A 20,836-nucleotide genomic window follows, 5' to 3' on the forward strand; every position below is an offset into this window, starting at 1 on the left:
GATCTTTAAAAGGCATTTTATATGGGCAAAAGCAAGTCAATTCATTTTTCTGGCCGTGGTAAAATGAAGGGATTGGCCTAAATGCCCTTTAAGGGCTCTTCCCACCTTGCCATTCCATGTTCTCAATGCTCTTCTCACTCTGACATTCTATATTCTAAGGGCCCTTCCATTTTTAAGCTCCTGTGTCTCCCCTGTTCCCTAATTAGTCTTTGGACACAGCACATGCTTATCCATTCTCTGCCTTTGCTCAACAATCACACGGTTATAATTTAACCTTCTGGGAGTGTTATTAGCATTCATCCCAGTGCTTCAGACATAGAGGAGTCTGCAGGAGGTTGGGGGATTCAGATGAGAAATGTCAGACATTTCTATGGTAACTCTGGTCCACTCATACATCCAAGAGTGGAAGTTCAAAATGGAAGATTCTCAGAAGAGGAGGAGTCTTCAGGGGTTATGTTGTCCTAATGCTAATTATGTAAACTCAAGCCTGAGCCATGACCCTTCCCCAGACTGACCCTTCTCATCCCACCCAAGATTTTCTGTTGATAACAAGGGGAGTACATGTGTCTGGTTCCAACCCTACAACCTGCTGAAGTCAGAACCATCCATCATCCCAGCTTGAGAAGCACCGAGATCCTTTGCTGATTTTAATGGATCAGAAATCAGGTCAGAGCTAAAAGGGTCATTAGGAGGGAAGAACACCGAATGTCAGGGCAGGAAGAGATCTTCTCAGAGACCATCCTAATTCATTTCCCTCATTTTGCAAGGAAGCAAACTGTGGCCCAGACAGGGGAAGTGATTTGTCTGAGGTCATACAGGGAGTTTTTAGTAGTGCTAGGACTGGCTAGAATCCAGGTCTCCTGAATTCTTAGCAAAGGGCTTTTTTTGTGCAACAGACTTGTGACAGTAAGAGTTCACATGTATGGAGCTGTTTAAGGATTGCAAAGACATTATCTGATCTGGTTCTCACGACTCTGTGGGATAGGTAATATTATCACCCTCCCCCCCACCCCCTTTTCACAGATGAGGACCTGTGCTGTCATAGCTAGGAAATATTATAGGAAAGATTTAAGTCCAGGTCTGCTACTGCCTGCTACTGTCTATCCGGACTGCTGAGATAGTCTGGGCACCCTTCATGACCTGACATCGGGTCTCTGGAACTTCCTTGCTTTGACAAGGCTTGAGGAGTCTTGATTCTGTGCCCATTTTCCTCACCAATCCTTCCCTTTCAGGGTGATCCTTCCTCTTCCCATCCCAAGGTCTTTGACTTCAAGCAGAACCTTTTATTGAGGTCAGTAGGACATTTAGGTCCCTAGAAAAACACTAAGGTTCCTTTTCCTTTGGGAAGTTGTCAAGAGAAGGGAAAGAGGGGGCAGCTGCAAGACTATCCTGCCATAATTCCATGTCTTCCTTCCCAGCCTGGGATTGATCTCATTCATCCCCAAGAGACTTAATCTTGTAGCCTGATAATGCAGGGGGAGTGAATAGTTGGACCCAGAGCCCCAAATCAAAGAATTCCCATCTTCAGAATGAGAAGGGACCTCCCAGGTGACCTAATCCAACCCTAGGAGACCCAGAATCCTTTCTGTAGTCCCGCTGACAAATGGTCATTGTTCTTACTACTTGAAGACCTTTTCAATGGGGAGCTTATTCCTTCATATGGGTAGTAACCCATGGCACTTTTTATTAGCTCTTACTGTGAGCTCTTTTTGCCGAATCAAAATTTAACTTTCTTGAACTTCCTCAGATAATTCTGCCCTCTCAGACCAAGCAGAAGGTGGCTAATTCTTCTTCCCTAGATAGCTCTTCAGATAACCGAAACCAGCCCTCCTGGCATGGACCCCATCACCTAAATCTTTACTTCTCCAAGATAAACAATTCCAGTTTCTCCTGTCAATCCCTTATGGCATGATCTCTATTCCTCTCACCATCCTGGTCACTCCGCTCTGGGCATATTTCAGTTTGTCAGTGTCTTTCCTAAAATGTGACACCCAGAATAGAATATGATCTCCCCAGATGCAGTGTGACTAGGGCACAACACTGCAGAAATGTCAGCTTCATCTTTCTGCCTTCTAGCCTCCCAAGCAACCTTGGCATGGATATATATATATATATTTCTATGCTTACTATATACTTGTCTCCCATATTACAATGTAAATTCTTTGTTTTATTCCTTGTGAGGCATTTCTAGCACCTATCACAGTGTCTAGCTTACAGGAGGCATTTAATAAATGTTTGATAAATGTAACATGGTGCCATGTTAATTTTTCAGGCTGCCCTGACACACTGTTGACTCATTGAACTTGAAGCCCATTGGACCCTCAGATCTTTTTCCATGGCTTACTGATGCCTTTTTTCATTTTCATATTTGTGTATCTGATACTGTAGATCCAAGCCTTACATTTATTTGTCTATTACATTTCATCCTTTTGGATTCAGGCCAGAATTTGTTTTTGCATTCTGAAACTAGCCCCAATTGCCGCAGCTTTCATCCCAGTCTTGTGCTAGGATTATTAGGATTGTTGGCAATTTAATCACATGGACATCTATGCCTTTATCCAAGTCTTTGTAAAAAATGTTCTAAATTTCTTTTGGATATAAAGAAAGATTTCCTAACAATTAAAATTTGTCTAAAAGTGAAAGGGCTGTTTTAGGAGGTATAGAGGAGAGGCTCCTGGAGAGCTTTAAAGTGATGGCTGGCTTGTAGAGTTCTTTTTTTTTTTTTTCTTCCTCTGAGGTTCCTTCTAGTTCAGAGCATCTGTGATCTTATAATTTTGTTTATTTATTTATCTATTTATCGATTTATTTATTTATTTATTTTTTGCTGAGGCAATTAGGGTTAAGTGACTTGTCTAGAGTCACACAGCTAGGAGATGTTAAGTATCTGAGGCCAAATTTGAACTCAGGTCCTCCTGACTTCAGGACTGGTGCTCTATTTACTGCATCACCTAACTGCCCCTGATCTTAAAATTTTGCACAGAATAGAAGGACAAGAGCTTTAGGACACTCTACTAAAGACCTGTTGGTACTTCAGTGTTCCCTTAATCCTACTCTTTAGGTCCATTTTTATATAATTTTTTATATATATGGTTCTAGAAACCTACTAACTGTGCTGTCATATATCTCCATATCTTCACAAGGCTATAAATGCTCGGAAATTTTGTCAGCTGCCTTATGAAATCCAGTTTTCTTAGATCCACATTATTTTTTATTATCTATCAGTTTAATAACTTTGTCTAAAAAAAAAAAAGGAAGTGAGGAATCCCTTCTTCTCCCCCTAAAATGTTTGAGGTTTGTGAATGGTGTTTGGTCACTTATCTACTAGCTGGTATTATTTTGTTCAAGGTTGAGTACCTTGTTGTTCTTGATCAAATTAGGTATTTACTCCTTTTTTTTTTTCCATAAGGACTGTAATCCAAATCACTGCAACTGAATGGCAATTATTAGGAACGTGCAAATTACTGGGTATAGAAAGATGAAAACTGATGAAGTTCTAACGGTCAGTTCAGCAAACATATACTAAGTACCATCTGTTGTTTGCTTACAATCTTAGGTAAGATACTTTCTGTCTTTAAGAAATTTGCACTATGATACGGGTCTAAGTCATCTACACAAATGAGTATGATACAAATCAATTCACAAGAACTTATTTAGTCATATCTGTTAGGCTCTGGAGATTTCAAGACAAAGACTCAAAAGCAATGATGTAAAGCCCTCCAGAGGCTTCTCATAGAGCTGAGGGGCGGGGAAGTGCCATACACATGTAAGCAAAAGCAAAATACAGACAAGGTAGATTTACAAGGCAATGTCATGGCTGTAAGCAGTGGTGAGAGGGGAATAGCACTAGTAACTAGGAGGATCAGAAAAAGGCTCATGTTGTGAGTAGTATTTGAACTGACTTTGGAAAGCAACTAGGAACCCTGAGGACAATATACGAACCAGGTAAAATCTGAGAAATCAGAAAAAGGAGAGGTCTCTCACATTTTAGGATCATAGATTTCAGAATTTAAAGGGAGTTTAGAAGCACCTACTCCCTCTACTAGTTTAGAGATGAGGAAATGGAGTCCCAGAGTAATTAAATGTCCATGTAAGTATAAATATCAGACACAGCATTTGAACCTAGGCCTTCCCAATTCCAAGTCCAGCACATTATCTCCCAAGTGGGAAGGTCCTCAAGTCTTAGTGAAATTTTGGGCTATTAAAGCTACAAACTGAAATAGTGTCACCTTGTGTATTACTGCCTCTTGGGTTATCTGGCAGGGAAGGCTTCAATTAGGAAGCAGCTCCAGAGTTGGATCTTGAAGGACAAGAAAGAAAGGATTGATCCTTCTGAACTAGGGAATGGGGGATGACTTGGGGACTGGAGTAAATTCTGATTTTTGAGGTCATGGGAAATAACAATGGAAGAAATCAATTTTCTTTTCCCTTCTATATTCTTTCTAGGGGTGGGGAATAGTAAGGTGGAAGATATTATTTATTTAAGTAATTAAATCCTGTTTGGATGTCCAGTCTTCACCATTCAATATGGCTTCCTAGTGGGCCATGTGAAGGACCCTGCCTTTAACTTCACTCATAGCTTTCCAGAGTATCATTACCTACCCTTGGGAACCATTATTGGGATTACTTTGTTTTCTTCAACTTTTGCAATTCTTTTCAATTGTCAGGTTCATCTTTGATTTGGCATCTTTCTTTAAGGTATCTCAATTATCTTTCCATCCTCTCCAGTCTCCTTTTCAGTTTGGAATATAGTTGTTTTTTCCTACTCCACCACAGATCCTTCCAGACTCCACTTAGATTTCTACTTCTTCCAGAAAACCCTCCCTGACTACCCAGAGCAATGAGTGGAAGTTCTAGTTCCAGTTCCAGTTGCAGTGCTACTTCTCCTTCTCTTTTTCTTCCTCTTCTTCCTCCTCTCTTTTCTTCTCTTCATCCTTTTCTTCCTTCTCTCTTTCCTACTCGTCTTCCTTTTCTTCCTTCTCCTCTTCCTTATCTCTCCCCTTTCCCTCCTCCCTTTCTTCCTTCTCTCTCTCTCTCTCTCTCTCTCTCTCTCTCTCTCTCTCCCTCTCTCTCTCTCTCTCCCTTCCCTTCCCTTCCCTTCCCTTCCTTTCCCTTCCCTTCCCTTCCCTTCCCTTCCCTTCCCTTCCTCCTCTCCTTTCTCTTCTTCCTCTTCCGCTCCCCTGAATCTCCTGATCTGGGGATCTGAATATTAATCTGCTAGTAGTGATTTTGTGTTCCTACAGCAGTCACTTGTCTTCCCTTCTCTGAGACTCAGTTCAATCAAATGATGGGTTGGCTAGATCATATTTAAGATCTTGATTGCTCTAACATTAATAACTAGAATACACTGAGATTCAGATAATCAACATCCCGAAAGCAAGATAAGGCAGACTTATTGAGATGACAGTTTATCTGTAAGAAACTTGGGGATCTTAGTGAGCCATATTCTTAATACGAGTCAGTTGATTGACGTGGCAGCCAAGAGAGCTAGTTAGAGTTTCAGCTTCTTTAAGAGTTCTTGACTTCATTAAATGTCCAAAATGAGAGAGGTGATACTCAAATTATATTCTTCCATGGTCAATATCCTATTCAGTTCTAGGTGTCACGTTTTAGGAAGAATATCAATTAACTGGAGAGCATTGAGGACCTTAAAATCATGTTATAGAAGAGTGATGGACAGAATTAAGGCTGTTCAGTCTCAAGGCTAACCGTTTTTAAGTAATTGAAGGGCTATTGTAGAAGGGGAGATCACAGATAACTTCATAGATTTAAAGCCAGAAGGGACTTAGAGACCAGCTCTTCATTTTACAGAGGAGAAAACTGAGGCCTAATGAAGTGATTTGTCTATAGTCATCCTGTTGATAATAAGCAGATGGGGACTCAGGCCCAAACCCTTGGATTCCAAAAGTAGAATTTTTGTTCTGAGCAGAAGATTTAAGTCCAATTCTGAGGAGGAATTTGCTAAAAGAGCGACTAGGTTATCCCTTTTAGGTATGGCTCAGGCTAGATGTTTCTAAAGGATTTTGCCAATTGGGAGCTTCAGTGACTTTCTGTGGACCAAGAAAGAATGGGGTTAACCAGAATGCTCCTTTTCTGTCTTCTTCTCAACAAACAAAGTAGTAGTTCTTAACCTGGGGTTTTTCAATGTGTGTTTTAAATTTTTTTTAAAAAAGTAACTATTTCAATATAATTGGTTTCTCTTGCCATTTTATGTGTTTTTATTATATGCTTTTAAAAATATTATTCTTAGAAGGAGTCTATAGGCTTCAACAGACACCAAAGGGGTCCAAGACACACATATGAAAGATTTAAGAACGCCTGTCTGCTTTAGAGGAAACAAAAACTGCTTGAAATTTCTGTTGGAACTGTTTTCTTAAAGTTCTGAGCTAGATTGAGAGGTGAGAAAGCTAGGGGTAATGGAATCAGAAGTCATCAAAGCTAAGGGTATGTTCCCCCTCCTTTCCTCTCTTTTCCTCTTCCCTCTTCCTTCCTTCCTTCCTTCCTTTCTTCCTTCCTTCCTTCCTTCCTTCCTTCCTTCCTTCCTTCCTTCCTTCCTTCCTTCCTTCCTTCCTTCCTTCCTTCCTTCCTTCCCTACCTCCCTTCCTACCTTCCTTCCTTCCTTCCTTCCTCCCTCCCTCCCTCCCTTCCTTCTCTTTCTCCACCCTTCCTTCTCTGGGGACTGGGGCAGCAGGCTCCAAATCTGCTTTTGTCTTCTCCTGAATTTCCTTCCAGAACAAGTTGGGAGATTGAGAACTATTTGTTTCTTACTTGTACTTCATTCCCAAGGAGTATCTATTGAGAGAGGATTGTGGGGCAAAAGAGTTGGGGAAAATTGGGGATATTAGAAGAGAAAAGAGATGATAACCCAAATGCCCAGCACTTCTGAGGAGCCCCAGTTCTCCTGGAGAAGGGTCTGCTGGGCCTGATGGGCACTTCCCATCCTAGGTAGCCTTTTAGGGAAAGGCCAGGGGTATGGCTATTTAGTCCAGGAAAGTGCCTTCCAGAGTAACGGTCTTGGGGGGAGGGGTGAATGCCCCAAAGAGTGCTGCTGGCTGGGAAGGAGGAGGAGACAGCTAAGGGAGGGCAGGGGAATAAACAAAGCTCTGGAGCTTAGCCCTCCTCAGGTTTCAGTTTACTTATAGGCTTAAAGGTCTATTTTGAGAGGGTCACGGGGCAGAGGAAGGTGTTCCCATCTGGAGAGGTATCCAGGCCTTGGATTATTCCCACTTCTTCACTGCTTCCAAACATCTGTGGTTTGGTGGATGTAGATACTTGCCCCAGGCCTTCATTGCCTGGGCAGCTTCTGGGGTTCAAGAACATTTAACACCTAGTGAACAACCTTTTACCTTTAGTTGGATTGGTGCTTATAGTCCATGGACAAGTCTATACCTTTCTAGCGTGGTGGTGATAATTATTCCCATTTCTGTTCTGGCAGGCTTCCAGAGTGTTTTTCTTCAGCTTAGGTAGTAGAAGTATGATTCCAGTTTTCCAGATGAGAAAACAGGGAGGTTTCATATCTGGTAGAGAGTTAGGGTTTGTGTTCTAATGGCCATAGTCTTTAGGAACCCCTAGCTTACTTCTGTGCCAAGATACTGAGGAGGACTTGTGTTTAAAGAGCTGACATGTAGAAGAAGGATTAAATATTCCTTTTGACCCTAGAAGACAGATCTTGGTGATGCAGGTGGAAGTTGAAAAACGGCAGATTTCCTTATTGATATGGGAAAAAACAAAAAGTAGTATTTTCCAACAGTAGGGTTGGCCAAAAGTAAGTTTACTCAGTCTCTAGAGGTCTTCCAGCAAAAGCTGAATGACAACTGGATATGGATGTTATATAGCATAGAGTGCTAGGTTTGGAGTCCAGAGAACTTAAGTTCAAATCCTTCCTTAGATGTTTACTTAGTTGTGTGACTTTGGGCAAGCCCCTTAGCCTTTCAGCTGATTTTTCTCATCTGTAAATTGGGGATAACAATTATTCTATCTCATACAAGTTCCTGTGACAATTATAGAATGTTTTGCCAACCATAAAGAGCTATGCTGTTATTCAGTCCTTGCTATTATGACTGACTAACTCTTTGTGACCCGATTTGGGGTTTTCTTGGCAAAGATACTAGTATGATTTGCCATTTCCTTTTTCAACTAATTTCACAGATGAGGAAACTGAGGCAAGCAAGGTTAAATGACTTGCCTAAGGTCATGCAGTTAATGAGTGTCAGATGCTGAATTTGAACTTGGGTCCTCCTAATTCTAAGCCCAGTGCTTTATGAACTGTAACATCTAACAGCACTTAAAGAGCTATATATACACATATAATGCCAGTTATTTTTATTGCTATTGTTGCTATTTATTATCATTATTAATACCACTATTACCTATTGTCTTTTAATACAATTTGTTTTTCATGGAAGAAACAGCTCTGGATTATTAACCCATTACAAGAAATGAGGAAGCTAAGACTCAGAGAAGTGACTTATATAGACTGCATACACTGAAGTTATAGCTTTCCCCTTAAGTTTCTGAACTACTTCATTTTTTACTTCTCCAGCACATAATATTGTTTATTACAGTCATATGTGTCTTTATCTTATACTTCTAATAGATGGTCAGTTCCTTGAAATCTGGTTTTTCATACCATCTGATCTGAATTGCATATCTAGCTCCCACTGCATTAAGCACATGGTGTAGGCACTTCAAAATGTCTATTGCATGTATGAATGAGTGAATATAATTGTATTGGTAACAAAATATGAAACAATGTAGGGGAAAGTTTTGAAAATGTGTCAAGTACCATTCAGATAGAAACTGGGGTCTTTCCTGACCCCACTGTTCCCCATCCTCCATGCCAGCCTGAGTGATATATGGTATAGAAAGCATAGTACTTGTGATGACTAGGAAAGTCAGTCCCTTAGTGTGAAGATTTTCTAAAACTTTTCAGAAATTATAGGATGTGCAAAACTGTACCTATACTTGTACTCTCTATCAGTCTGGAAGATATGGAGCAGATCTAGAACTCTGATTTTCTGGAGCCTTAAGCCTGGAAAGAAAAGGCTGAACTATCCTTTAAGGTCAGCAGTATTGAGGTTTCTCTAGATAATTAATCCCAGAACAACCTTATCAGAAACATTCTCAAGGCTAGGCCCAGTCTCTGAAATATAGCTTTCACTCTGTAGTGTATAGGAAGAGAATCCCTTGACTTAGTCATTTTCATTCTTTCTGTCTCTCTCTGTCTGTCTGTCTGTCTCTCTCTCACACACACACAAGGAGGAGCCTTATTCAGCTTTTGATCTGTCTGGGAGTTCTCCACCCCCATTTCCCCCTCATTTGTTCCCTTCAACCCCATCATGACCTCTCTCTATTCTTCCCTCACCCCAGTTCTTTCACTTTCTTGTTCATCTTGCAGCCTCATTTCTTCTCTTCCTTTTTTTCTCTGCTTCATTTCTTCTCTTCCTTTCCCCCCCTCATACCTAAGGTTTGATAAAGGAAGAAAGGTTGACTTCAAACTAAGAACTCCATTCAGTTCTGATACTGAGGTTCTTTGTAAACTTTTGCCAACCCGTTTCCTTTCTCTGAGGGTTAGGTTCATTTATCTGTAAAATGAGGGGTTGGAATTCTCAGTTTGGTCACTCAGGCCCTTTCGCCCTGAAATACAAGCCGCTAAATGAATATAATTAAGCCTTGGGTTCAGAGCTGATATGAGAGAGCCTTCAAGTACAATTAAAAAGTGAATGTTTCTTATGGTTATGCCCTTTCTAGGTCGAATGTCTCTCCTCTTTCCTTCCTTCCTTTCTTTCCTCCCTCCCTGCCTCTCTTCCTTCTCTTCCTCCCTTTCCTTTATTACTTTTCTCTCTCTCCTTTTCTCTTTCATTTCCACTCACTCTTTTCTACCTTTACTCATCTCTTGTCCTTCTCCTCTTCTCTTCACTCATTCTCCTCCCCCGCCCCTCCTCGCCCTCTCTACGCGGCTCTCCTCTCTAGCTCCCCGCCCCCAGTCCCAGCTCTGCTTTGGCCCCAGCCCAGTTCCCTGCCTTCGAGGGCCCTCCCCCTTCCCTGATCCTGGCCCCGTTGGCCCCTCCCCACCAGGCCGGCCTGGGAAATGCCTAAGGGGCCCCGTGAGCTGGAGAGGTGAGTGTGTGTTGTGTGTGTGTGTGTGTGTGTGTTCGCTCGTTAGCTCGCTCGCTCGCTCGCTTGTCAGCGTCATGTGCCCAGCAGGACAGCCCCAGACTGGTTCCCGGCGGCCGTATTAAGGTCACACTCTCACCGTGCAGCCCCACACAGCCTAACCTAGCCCGGCCCGGCGCGGCGCGCCGCGGCGCAGCGCAGCGCTGCCCAGCCCAGCTCAACCCGGCTCAGCCCAGAGCGGCGCATCGCTGCGCAGCGCGGCTCGGTCCCCCCTCAGTTCTCTACCCCCCCTCCCCAGGAGCTTTGATCGCTCCTCTCTGCTCAGCTCAGCTTAGCTCTGCTTCTCTCCCTTCCCCCGGCCGGCGCCCCGGCGGTGACTCAGAGGTGAGCCCCCTTCCCCGTCCTCTCCCCCAGCTGCCTTTGAACCCCGCGGGAGCACATGGGGAGGAAACTGCACCGGGGCACACCAAGCCTGGGGCACGTTTGGGGGGCTAGTGAAAAACGCCTTTCTTCAGGCCCGGCTTAGGGATTTTCTTCCCTCGAAGGGGGGGTGGGGTGGGGAAGGCTGGGGACGGCTTCTTTGTTTTGGGGAAGCTTCCTGTACCGGGTGTGTGAGTGTGTGAGTGAATGAGTGTGTGTGTGTGTGCGCGCGCGTGCGTGTGCACATACACACATGTGGGTGTCATTGTGCTCCTGGTTGTGCTCGAGAACATGTGGAAGTTGCCGAGAGGCAGCTTTGGACTCAATATTTAGAGAACTTGTAACATTGAGAGCTAGTGTACTGTGGCCTAGGCTCTATCCCCTGGTGGGTAGTGAGTTCCCCATCACTGGAGGTCTTCAAGGAGAGGCTGGCTCGTGCTTTAGACTCTGTGGCCCTTCGGGTCCGTTTCAGCTCCGAGATCGCATGATCCCCTGTGGACTGAGCTGAGTCGTGTATATAATAATTATGGCGCTTTAAGCTTCTCCTTTCTGGGAGAGGGTGCCCACTGTCGCGTGTCTGAGGGTTTTGGTGCCGGGGGGCACGGCCTGGGGGGTGTATTCTGTGGTAGAGACTGCCCGGGAATCTGGGCTCCTCCTCGGGCCGGTCTTTAAGGACATGTGTTGGTGCGCACATCCCCGCACATCAAAACTCGCTGGCATGTAGGTGAGCGGGACTCTGTGTTGGTGTCCACATGGGTGTGGAAGGAGGTTTTCAAAAGACTGTAGGAACAGGAATTCGTGGTTCTCAGTTACTCGGGAAGCAGCGGCCTTTCTGGTGGCGGAGCATGCTTGTGGAGCAGTGTCTGTTGGTCCCAGCACCTGGGGGAACTGGGGGGAGGAAGGAGAGACCTGTTGCTTTCAGCCGGGTGTTTAGGTGAAGCCGGGGGGCCACCCACTGTATGTGAATGTTCTCATTTCACAAGCAAAGAGGTGTGAAGGGGAATCTGTGTGGGTGGGGGCAGAGAAGGGCTATCTGAGCCAAATGGAGGTATGTGACTTAAGAGTCTTGCTTGTCTCATGTATATCGATGGGAATATATATTGGGGAAGGTGGGTGTTTATTTGGCATGTATGTGTGTGAGGTGTATTTGTGTGTTCTTGTCAGAATTTGTGTGGAGATCTGTATATGCCGGATGAAAATATATAGAGGATGGTGTATCTGAGTATTGCTGAAGAGAAAATTTTGTGTTGGGTAATGTTACCTAGCTGAAGTGGGGAGAAGGAAAGTCTGGAGAGTTTGAGTTAGTGTGTTGCAGGAGAGAATGTGTCTGTGTCTGAGGTGTTTGTGTTCTTATGTTAAAATGCATGTCGGAGGATATTTTGTGTCTGTTGTGATGAGTAGGGTGTATCTTGAGGAAATGAATGCTCCTTGCTGGAGGAAGTATGTGTGGGGATTTTTTATATTTGCATCTGTGCGTAGCTAGAGGTGTATGTATGTACATGGAGGGTGTTTATGGGGGAGGGGATGAATGTGGGGCTATCTAAGGAAGGACCTTGTTTGAGTGGGCTCACAGAAAGTTGGAGTTAGGTTTGGAAGAGATAATAATGCTTTGGAGATTAGCTATGGGCTCAGGAACTAATCACTGTCTGCCCCACACCCTTGTAGCTCTGGGCACTGATAATTGGATTCTCTGAGTGAGAGATGAAAAATTCCTGGCTCTGATAGACACACTTTCCTCTCTTGTTTCTTTTCTGCTTTCTTCCATCTTCTCTCTGGGCTTGGGACAATTCTCTTTACCCTTTGTTTCCCTCTAATCATACTTTATCACAACTTCATCTTTACCATGACTACTAGAAGTGGCTTTGCCAGTACTAGTTGCTTTTCCCAAACATCCCTCCCTTTCCTTTTCACTTCCCTGCTTCTCCTCTCTTTTGTCCCAGCTCCAGGTGGGGAGAGGTTTGAGAATTAACTGCCCCTGTGGATCATGCTGTTACTGAGAGGCAGCCTGGTTTGGTAGAAAGAACTTTCTGGCTTGGGTGTCAGGGGCTCAGGGAGTCACTGATCCCAGCTGCTCTGTTGTGTACTTGCAGTGTGGCTTCAGGGATATATTCCCTGTTTCTAGGCTGTAGTTCTAAAGTTCTGTTATTTTGAGGCAAGGCTTCCCACATTATTTTAAATTCTAGGCTTTTCAGCAAATCTTCTAGTACACCTTCTTTATCATGAAAGGAAATCGTTTTTAGAGCTTACCATGTGTATGTAAGTAAGAAATAGATTAAAGAGATTAATTAGATTATCTTCTCCCACACCAAATTTTGCAACTTCATTGATTGAGATCAGTTTGGAGTTTGTGGATTATTTCAGTAGGATAATATAGTTACTTGCCAGATAATCCCCTTATTCCCTTCTTGTAGTTCTTTGGGAGTCTTCAGACTCCAGGTTGAGACCTTAGAAACACTGCCCTTAAAGGATGGTTTATGAGAAATGTGGAGTAGTGGAAAGAACTCTGGACTTGAGTCAGATATATTATCATTTACTGGTAGGTACAGCCATTTGACTTCCTTTGGGCTTTTCTCAAGTATAAAATGAAAGGTTGAGCTCCAGCTCTAGTAACCTGGTAACCTTCAAACTCTGAAATTCTGTGGTGAGTAGAGACTGGAGTCAGTAGATCGTTAACAGACTATAATCAGAAAGAGTGTTTGTGTGTCCTGGAGGAACTTCCACCCTAGGAGCTCTCCCACTCCTGAGGTTGCTGCTTACTGACCCACTAATTGTTTCAGGAAATCTAATTTTTTAGTCAAACCTTATTTCCTCTTTTACACCTTTTTTCTTCATCTGCCCTAGCTCTCCAGGTCTGGAATCATGGATCATGATCATATCAACTCTGCCTTTGATGAGGGGTGTCTGCTCATCCTTTACACCCAGGGATCTTGCCAGAAACTTTTTGGACCAAAGAGCTCCTCCTTGGCCATCCTTCGAAGGTGGCATAGTGGGTGGCTCTGGGACTTAGAAACAGAAAAACACTCTGAATTCTGTCCATACATTCTCTAGCTGGATAATCCTGGGCAAGTCATGTACCCTGGCTCTCTGTGTCCTCATCTGTAACCTACCTTACCGGATTGTTGTGAAATCCTGATTAGATAACCTATCTAAAGTGCTTTGCAAACCTGAAAGAGTTTTATGTGTGTTAGCTGTTAATATTGGTGCCTGTAGTGCTGCTGATATTGGAGTGTAGTTTCCTTGAAGGCAGGAACAGTCCTTGGTTTTGTATTTATATTCCTGGCACCCAGTGCATTGCTTGGCACATAATAAACATTAAATAAATGCTTTTTCATTCATGTATTCATCTATCTAGTTCAGGCCTCTTTTTTTTTTTTTTTTTTTTTTTTTTTTTTTAACAACAGAGAAATAAATTGAAACCCCAAGAGGGGAAGAGACACTATAGAATCAGGAGTAAGGAATTTTCTGGGTTCCCAGTCATATGTGCCTTCTGTACCATACAGCTTCACATAATTCTGTGAGTGCATTTTGTTGTTTAATTGTTTTAATTGTGTCTGATTCATCGTGAGACCATTTGGGATTTTCTTGAAAAAGATACTGGAGTGGTTTGCTATTTCCTTCCCCATCTCATTTTACAGATAAGGAAACTGAGTCAAGCAGGATTTAAATGATTTGCCCAATTATCTGAGTTGGTATTTGAATACAGATCTTATTGACTCTAGGCCTGGTACTTTGTGCCACATAGTTGCCTCAGGAGTACAATAAAACAAACATTTATTAGGAGCCTTTCTGTGCCAGACACTGTGTTGGACAATAGGGAGACAAAGACAGAAATAATCTTACGTGAATGTTTAATGTGTTTTAGATGCCAAGGGAGTCAGAAGAGTTGGGAATTAGGACCTCTAATCTCTGGCATCTTTTCCTTCACCCACTTTTTCCTGCCTGTTAGTGACCCTCTCATGCTTCTTGCTTGGAGATGAATGAATCCCTAGACATCGGCGATAAGAGCCAGGTCTTTACCTGGCTTCCCTTTCCTGAAGAGAAGAAAGTGTCTGTTGCTCAGGCCCTTGGAGGCATTGTTGGGGAAGTTGGGCTTGGGCCTGGAAGTTCTGCCTGAAGAAAATCCACTAAGCCTTGGGATCTTACCTTTATGTCACACCTTGGCCACCTGTCCTTCTCCCTTTTCAGAGGGGAGGCAACAGGGCTGGGACAAAGATGTCTGGGCTATCGAGGAGGGATGCAGCTGGACATAAGCACGCTCCCTTGTATGCTCCTATAGTTGTAATTTCAGACACAAATATGCATACATGCAGTGGGTACCCACTGAGTTGGTCACCTGTTTGGACATGCTATCAACGTATACTTATTAAGTGCCTGCGAGGGGCTGTTAACCGCTAAAGCGTGGGGATTACAAAGACAACACTTCCCACTTTTAAGGACTTCAGGTTAATGGAGGAGACTTCATTTGAACATCTATGTCCACGTAGGACACAGTGTACTCGTATGCATTCATATACACACAGACCTAAACACATGGACTCCGGCACTCACATTTACGTACAGATCCATGGACTGATACTCCGCTTAGCACCCGGACACTGCTCCACCACACACATACGGATGTTTATTCCTGTCATGTGTCTCGTGTATGTAAGCAAAAGAAGTAAATAGTCACAGACAGGCAACAAACAAGAGCCCTCTCACATATAGTGCCCCACGGACATATGGTCCTCTATGTACAAACAGTCCCCCCATGTACATACAGTCCCCTACGTACATACAGTTCCCGAACGTACATACAGTCCCCTACACATACAGTGCTTCTCTTGCCCCTTGTATAAATAAAAATGCATTTAGGAGACACCCAAAGCAGACGTGCACTTGTGTATATAACGCCCCTTCTCTTTTTTTATGTTTATCCACACACTTATGTTCAGAGAACACACACACGTGTACATACACACTCGGTGGTTAGGTCTCGGCAGCTGTCTCCTTGCCCACAACCCCTGTTTCTCTCTTCTCCTCCCAGAAGGAGAGATTGATGTGCTGTTGTCCCTGAGAAGAGGTGAGGGGAATTTCCCCAACAGCGGTGTGGGGGCGGGGACCCTTGACACCAAGATTCCATCTATCTCTAGGGATCTGTGAGCCCCAAGTTGGGCGGTAGGCCAGAACTGGGAAAGTCTGGCAATAGCCTCCCCCTTATCTGCTTGGGTGGGGGGGATGTGGGAAGGTGTTTCTGACAGCTGCCTCACGGCGTCATATCCTTCCTTCTTGACTGTTCTACCCTGACCTTCCTGGGTCAGCCGGCTGACTCCGTAACACCGGAAAGTGTGGCTAAGAAACCCCAGCTGGGCCCCCCCCTGGGCTCTGGTGGCTTTGGGGCACAGGTCACCCCATGACCTCCTTCCTCATGGCTGTGTGTGTATCAGTGCTCCTGGGTCAGAATGAGGCGGAGACAACCCTCTCAGTGTGTTCCAAAACACTATTATCTCATTTGTTCTTTACTAGGGATCCTGCTAAGGTACAGAGGGGGGTGGTGTGAGCGGGGATCATAGGATCCTAGCAGCTAAAACTGGAAATGGCCTTGGAGAGCATCTGGCCCAATCCCCTTCGTTTGGAGATGAGGAAACAGACCCAGAGAAGGGAAAGGAGGGTTGCCAAGGTCATGCCAGGGGATAAGAAGCCGGCAGGTTTGGACGCCAGTCATGGGCTTTCTTATTGTACCACGGCCTCTCATTAGCCACATTTCACACTGGGGCCCTGAGTGGACATGTGAGCAGCTGTTGGGCACAGTGGACAGAGCACTGGGCCTGGAGTCAGGAGCCCCTGAATTAGAATCTGACTTTCAGACACTTCCTAGCTGTGTGACCCTGGACAAGTCATTGAATCCTACCTCAGTTTCCTCATCTTTAAAATGAGCTGAGAAGGAAATGGCTAGTGACTCGAGTTTCTCTTCCAAGAGCACCCCAAATGGGGTCACGAAGAGTTGGACGTGGCAGAAATGACTCTACAATAGAAGCACGTGCGGTGTGTTTGTAGTGGCAGGGTCTGAAGCTAGAACCAGGTTCTCTTGGTTCTTTTGTCCCATGAGACAGCGTGGTGTGGTAAGAGGGACATTTGAGTGTGGACATCCAGATCTCTGGCCCGTATACTTGGCTCTGCCCCTGATTGACCAAGGGCTAGTTTTGTCATCTGTAAAATGATAGGAGTAGCCTTCTTGTCTCTGGGGAGTCTCACAGCCTTCATATCCTGTGTTTTATGTGCAGAGATCCCCTCTAGCTCTCCAGGGTTGCATTTTGGCCCTGGTGCTCAGTGGTTGATCCCCCCATGGGTCAGTTAGCGGCCGGGTCACTGGCTGAGCTCTAGTGCTAGCAGTTCTCTTGCAGTTCCATGTTCTAGGACATTAGGAGACTCTTGGCAAGATGTGAGAAGGCTGTCCCACCATCCTGCTGCAGGCGACGTAGCTCAGAGCCCCCATGGTCTCCCACGCCGTTGAGTTATTTCACAGTAGGAGCGATGACAAGGTTGATTCAGAATAATGGATTAAAAGTGTATTTTTGTCCCCTTTTTGCCCAGAAGTTGCTGGCCTCTGAACAGCCCGGGATTTATGGAGACGCCCGTGGGGAGCAGCTTTGAATACTGCCACGCGCAACATCGCGCCCGCCGGTGAGGAGGCGCTTGCGCCCGGCTGTCACCATTCAAGACTCCTGCGAATGGCTCCCAACGCCCGGCATCCGCCCGTGGCTGTCCCTGCTGCCTGAGCCCCCTGCTGCTCCCAAGGACTCCCCGTACCCCGATGGGGTAACGTGACCCAGGACGCCGTCACTGCCCCGAACTTTTCAGTATCTACAGAGGCCTTCTCTCCCCAGTCGAGTTCAGTTTTACGTTGCTTCTGTTCCTTGGGGTTTTTTTTTTTTAATTTTTGTTTTTTGTTTTTGGTTGTTTTTTTTTTTTAAGCTTGGATTCCTCTGTTCTTTTGGTTGCCCACCCCAAGGGTGGAAGAGGGAAGGCTGAAGGAAAGGAGGCTCCTTGAGCGTCTGCCTGCTGCTGGACAGACTGGGCTGTGTACAGCTGTGTCCCACTGCCCAGCCCAGAAGGAAGCTCGGAGAACAGCAGGATCTATGGTCTTTGTCCTTGGGGTCCTCCCCTCCCCATTCTACCCCCTATAAGTATTTGGCTTCAAATTCTGGAGTCTTGACCTGGCCTGGTTGTTCCGTGTATAGGAGGGCTTTTTTGGGGGTGGGAGGAGGATTTTTTTTTTTTTGGAAGACTTTTTGGTGATTTTTTTTTTTCTTTTTAACAGATTAGGACCCTTGTGACAACCTTAACACGTTCCCAGAAACCGATAACATTTGCACAACATTTGTGTTGGTTTTGAGGGGTGTTGATTTTTAACTCTTCCTCTCCCCCTCACCCTCCTCACAAAGCACAGGGCTCTCTTTTTCTCATCTGGGTCTTTTATTTTAACTTTTTTTTTTTTTGGTGGAAGTAGGGATCTCACAGGCACCCTGGTCCCTTTTTACCTCTTCCCATCCTTGATCACTCCTCTGGCCTTCCCCTCCCTGGCCCCTTTCCTACCTTTCTGCTGCCGCAAGAGGCCACACCATGGCTCGGATGAACCGGCCAGCCCCTGTCGAGGTCTGCTACAAGAACATGCGGTTCCTCATCACTCACAACCCTACCAATGCTACCTTGAACACCTTCATTGAGGTAAATCCCTCCAGTGGTCTGGGATGGATGGGGACAATGGGGAAAGGCTCAGATATGAGCTGTTATTTTAAATTGTATGTCGTTAGGGCAGAATGCTTCATTTCTCAAGGTTGCTTATCCATAAAACAAAGAGGGTGGATGAGGTGATTGCTGAGATCTTTGAGCTTTCAAATGGGATTCTGGGATTTTTAGTAATAATAATCCTTCACCTCCACAAGTCTTCTCTTGACATCACAGTGTGATGTGGAGGTAACCTTGGGTCTTTGCAGGTCCTGGAAAGGCTGAGTTTAGAGAGGTCCATTTTCAGATGCTGGGTCACCAAATGATGATTAATTTGGTTGAGAAAACCAAGACAGTATCCTATAGTACAGTGGTCCTCAAACTTTTGTTTTCAGTATCTTTATCCTATTAAAAATTATTGAGGCTCTCTCCAAAGCGTTTTTGTTTATCTCAGTTATATTTATAGACATTTACCATATTGGAAATAAAAACTATTTTTGAATTTGTAGTCCCTCTAAAAGTGTTTCAGAGATCCCCAGGATTCTCTAGACCAAGGGTCCTCAAACTATGGCCTGCGGGCCAGATGCGGCAGCTGAGGACGTTTATCCCTCTCACCCAGGGCTATGAAGTTTCTTTATTTAAAGGCCCAGAAAACAAAGTTTTCTTTACTATAGTCCGGCCCTCCAACAGTCTGAGGGACAGTTAACTGGCCCCCTATTTAAAAAGTTTGAGGACCCCTGCTCTAGACCATACTTTGAGAACCACTGCTATAGTATCAAAGGGGTATGATTTGTGCCAATGGCAGTTCTCCCCATACCAGAGAAATCCCAGAGCGTTAAAGTATGGAGAGATAATTGCTCACATCTCTGGCCCAGAGGAAAAAGCTGTTGTAGATGAGCTGGCTTTGAGCCCCAGCTCTGTCACCGACTTGGCGTGCTACTGTAGACAAATGTCCCTAAAGGCTTATGCTGGCCGTGGGGGTTATGTGCCTGAAAAGGAGTCCCACTTGTTTTCTTCCCTTCACCCAGGACACAGTGTCTTCAGCTGGTGATGTAGCTGTTCTTTGCAGAATCCCTTGGCTTGTTTCTACTGCCTGATGCCTTGTCCAGCATTCTGCTATACACCCACTTTGGCAGAATCCAGTGGAGGTTTGAAGGACCAATTCTACTGGCTTTTAGGAAGAGCATTATGGTGGCAGTCAAGGAGCTTGGGTTCAAATTCTGGCTGTGTTACTTTTTAAGTGCTCATAGGCAAGTCCTCCCCCTCCTTTTAAATTGCCTATTCTTTCAATAAAAGGTTTGGACTAACTGACCTCCTTCCCAGCTCTAGGTCCTCTAAAGTCCCTTTGATGCCCCAGGTCCTGCGATTTATTATTCGATCCTGTTAGCAAGGTTCTGCAGGATTTGTGGAACCTATGGCTAACAGGCAAATGATGTAGAACCTCTCATTGTCCATAGAACTTGCAGCTTTTAATGATGCTTCCTCCTGGAAAATTTGTCACTTTAATTCTGCAGATAGCCCTCTTCTACTTCCTGGTGACCTGGCTAAACTTTCCTTGGGAACAGTGGTTTGCAGTCCTTTCTCCTTGCTATTGAGCCTAGAGTTTGTGGTGAGAACTCAGCTATATCCTGGGTTCTTTTCACTATCAATACCAAACTCTTCAGGTTTTCTGCCTGTTGCAACAGGAGGTATGGAAAAAGGGAGCTGAATAGTACCACATAGGGTAACGCAAAGCCTCCCTCTCCCTGTCATCCTTCATTTGCAGATAGCATGAAACTAGAAAGGAGAGCTAAATCAGGAAACTCTGTCAGGATTGGACCAGATCCCAATGGGTTATAGAACCATGGTCTAAATCTCGTAAAATAAATTGAATTGACTTAAATGCAAAGTCTTGACTTGGGTTATAGAACCATGGTTTAATCTAGTAAAGTAAAATTGAATTGATTTAAATGCAAAGTCTTGACTTTGGGTTTTAAAAATCAGTGGTATGAGTACAGATTTTTTGCAAGGGCAGTTGCTCAGATATTTTGAAAGGCTGCCATTTGAGGTGGCTAGGTCGCATATTGTACCAAGCACTGGACTTGAAGTTAGGAAGACCCAAGTTCAAAACCAGAGTTAAACACTAGCTCTGTGATCCTGGGCCAGTCACTCTTTTGCTTCAGTTCCCTCAACTGTAAAATAGGTTGTTGTGAAGATCAAGTGAAATAGTATTTGTAAAGTGCCTAATAGAGTGCCTGGCACATAGTAGGCATTTAAATGATTATTCCCTTCCCCTTCCCCCTTGTTTTTTGGTTTCAGAAGCAGATATCAGTTCAACTAAAAAAAGACTTGCCAAAAAGTAGAATTTTGTAGAATTGTAGGGATGGTAAGAACTCCCTGGAAGTAGTGAGCTCTCCCTCACAGGAGGTATTCAGATGGAGTGAGGGATCTGTGGAGGTGATGACTCTGGGTTTGAGTTGAGTCAGACAGAAGAGGATGGATGAGGTGATTGCTGAGCCCTCTTTGAGCTCTTAAGATGGGATTCTGGGGTTTTTAGGATATAAGGGATATGAGTTATCAGCTACGTTTCTGCTCTTAAGATTCCCCAGTGGAAGGA

The 20,836-nt window shown here is 44.5% G+C and overlaps 1 protein-coding gene across 12 annotated transcripts in view; it reads left to right on the forward strand.

The window, feature by feature from the left end:
• The window catches only part of PTP4A3 (protein tyrosine phosphatase 4A3), a 205,452-nt gene that overhangs the window by 162,193 nt on the left and 22,423 nt on the right, over positions 1–20,836 (forward strand). For 6 of the 12 annotated variants that reach the window (XM_031947270.1, XM_031947272.1, XM_012541854.3 and 3 more), the window contains one exon: positions 17,107–18,240. In XM_031947270.1, coding sequence (XP_031803130.1) covers positions 18,136–18,240 — 105 coding nt within the window. In that variant the 5' untranslated portion in view covers positions 17,107–18,135. Of the gene's footprint in view, positions 1–10,032; positions 10,117–10,250; positions 10,498–17,106; positions 18,241–20,836 lie in introns of those variants that run through there. The other 6 variants (XM_031947274.1, XM_031947278.1, XM_031947277.1 and 3 more) reach the window with 4 other exon arrangements.

This window comes from Sarcophilus harrisii, chromosome 1, assembly GCF_902635505.1.
Source record: "Sarcophilus harrisii chromosome 1, mSarHar1.11, whole genome shotgun sequence".
In the NCBI taxonomy this organism is placed as follows: domain Eukaryota; kingdom Metazoa; phylum Chordata; class Mammalia; order Dasyuromorphia; family Dasyuridae; genus Sarcophilus; species Sarcophilus harrisii.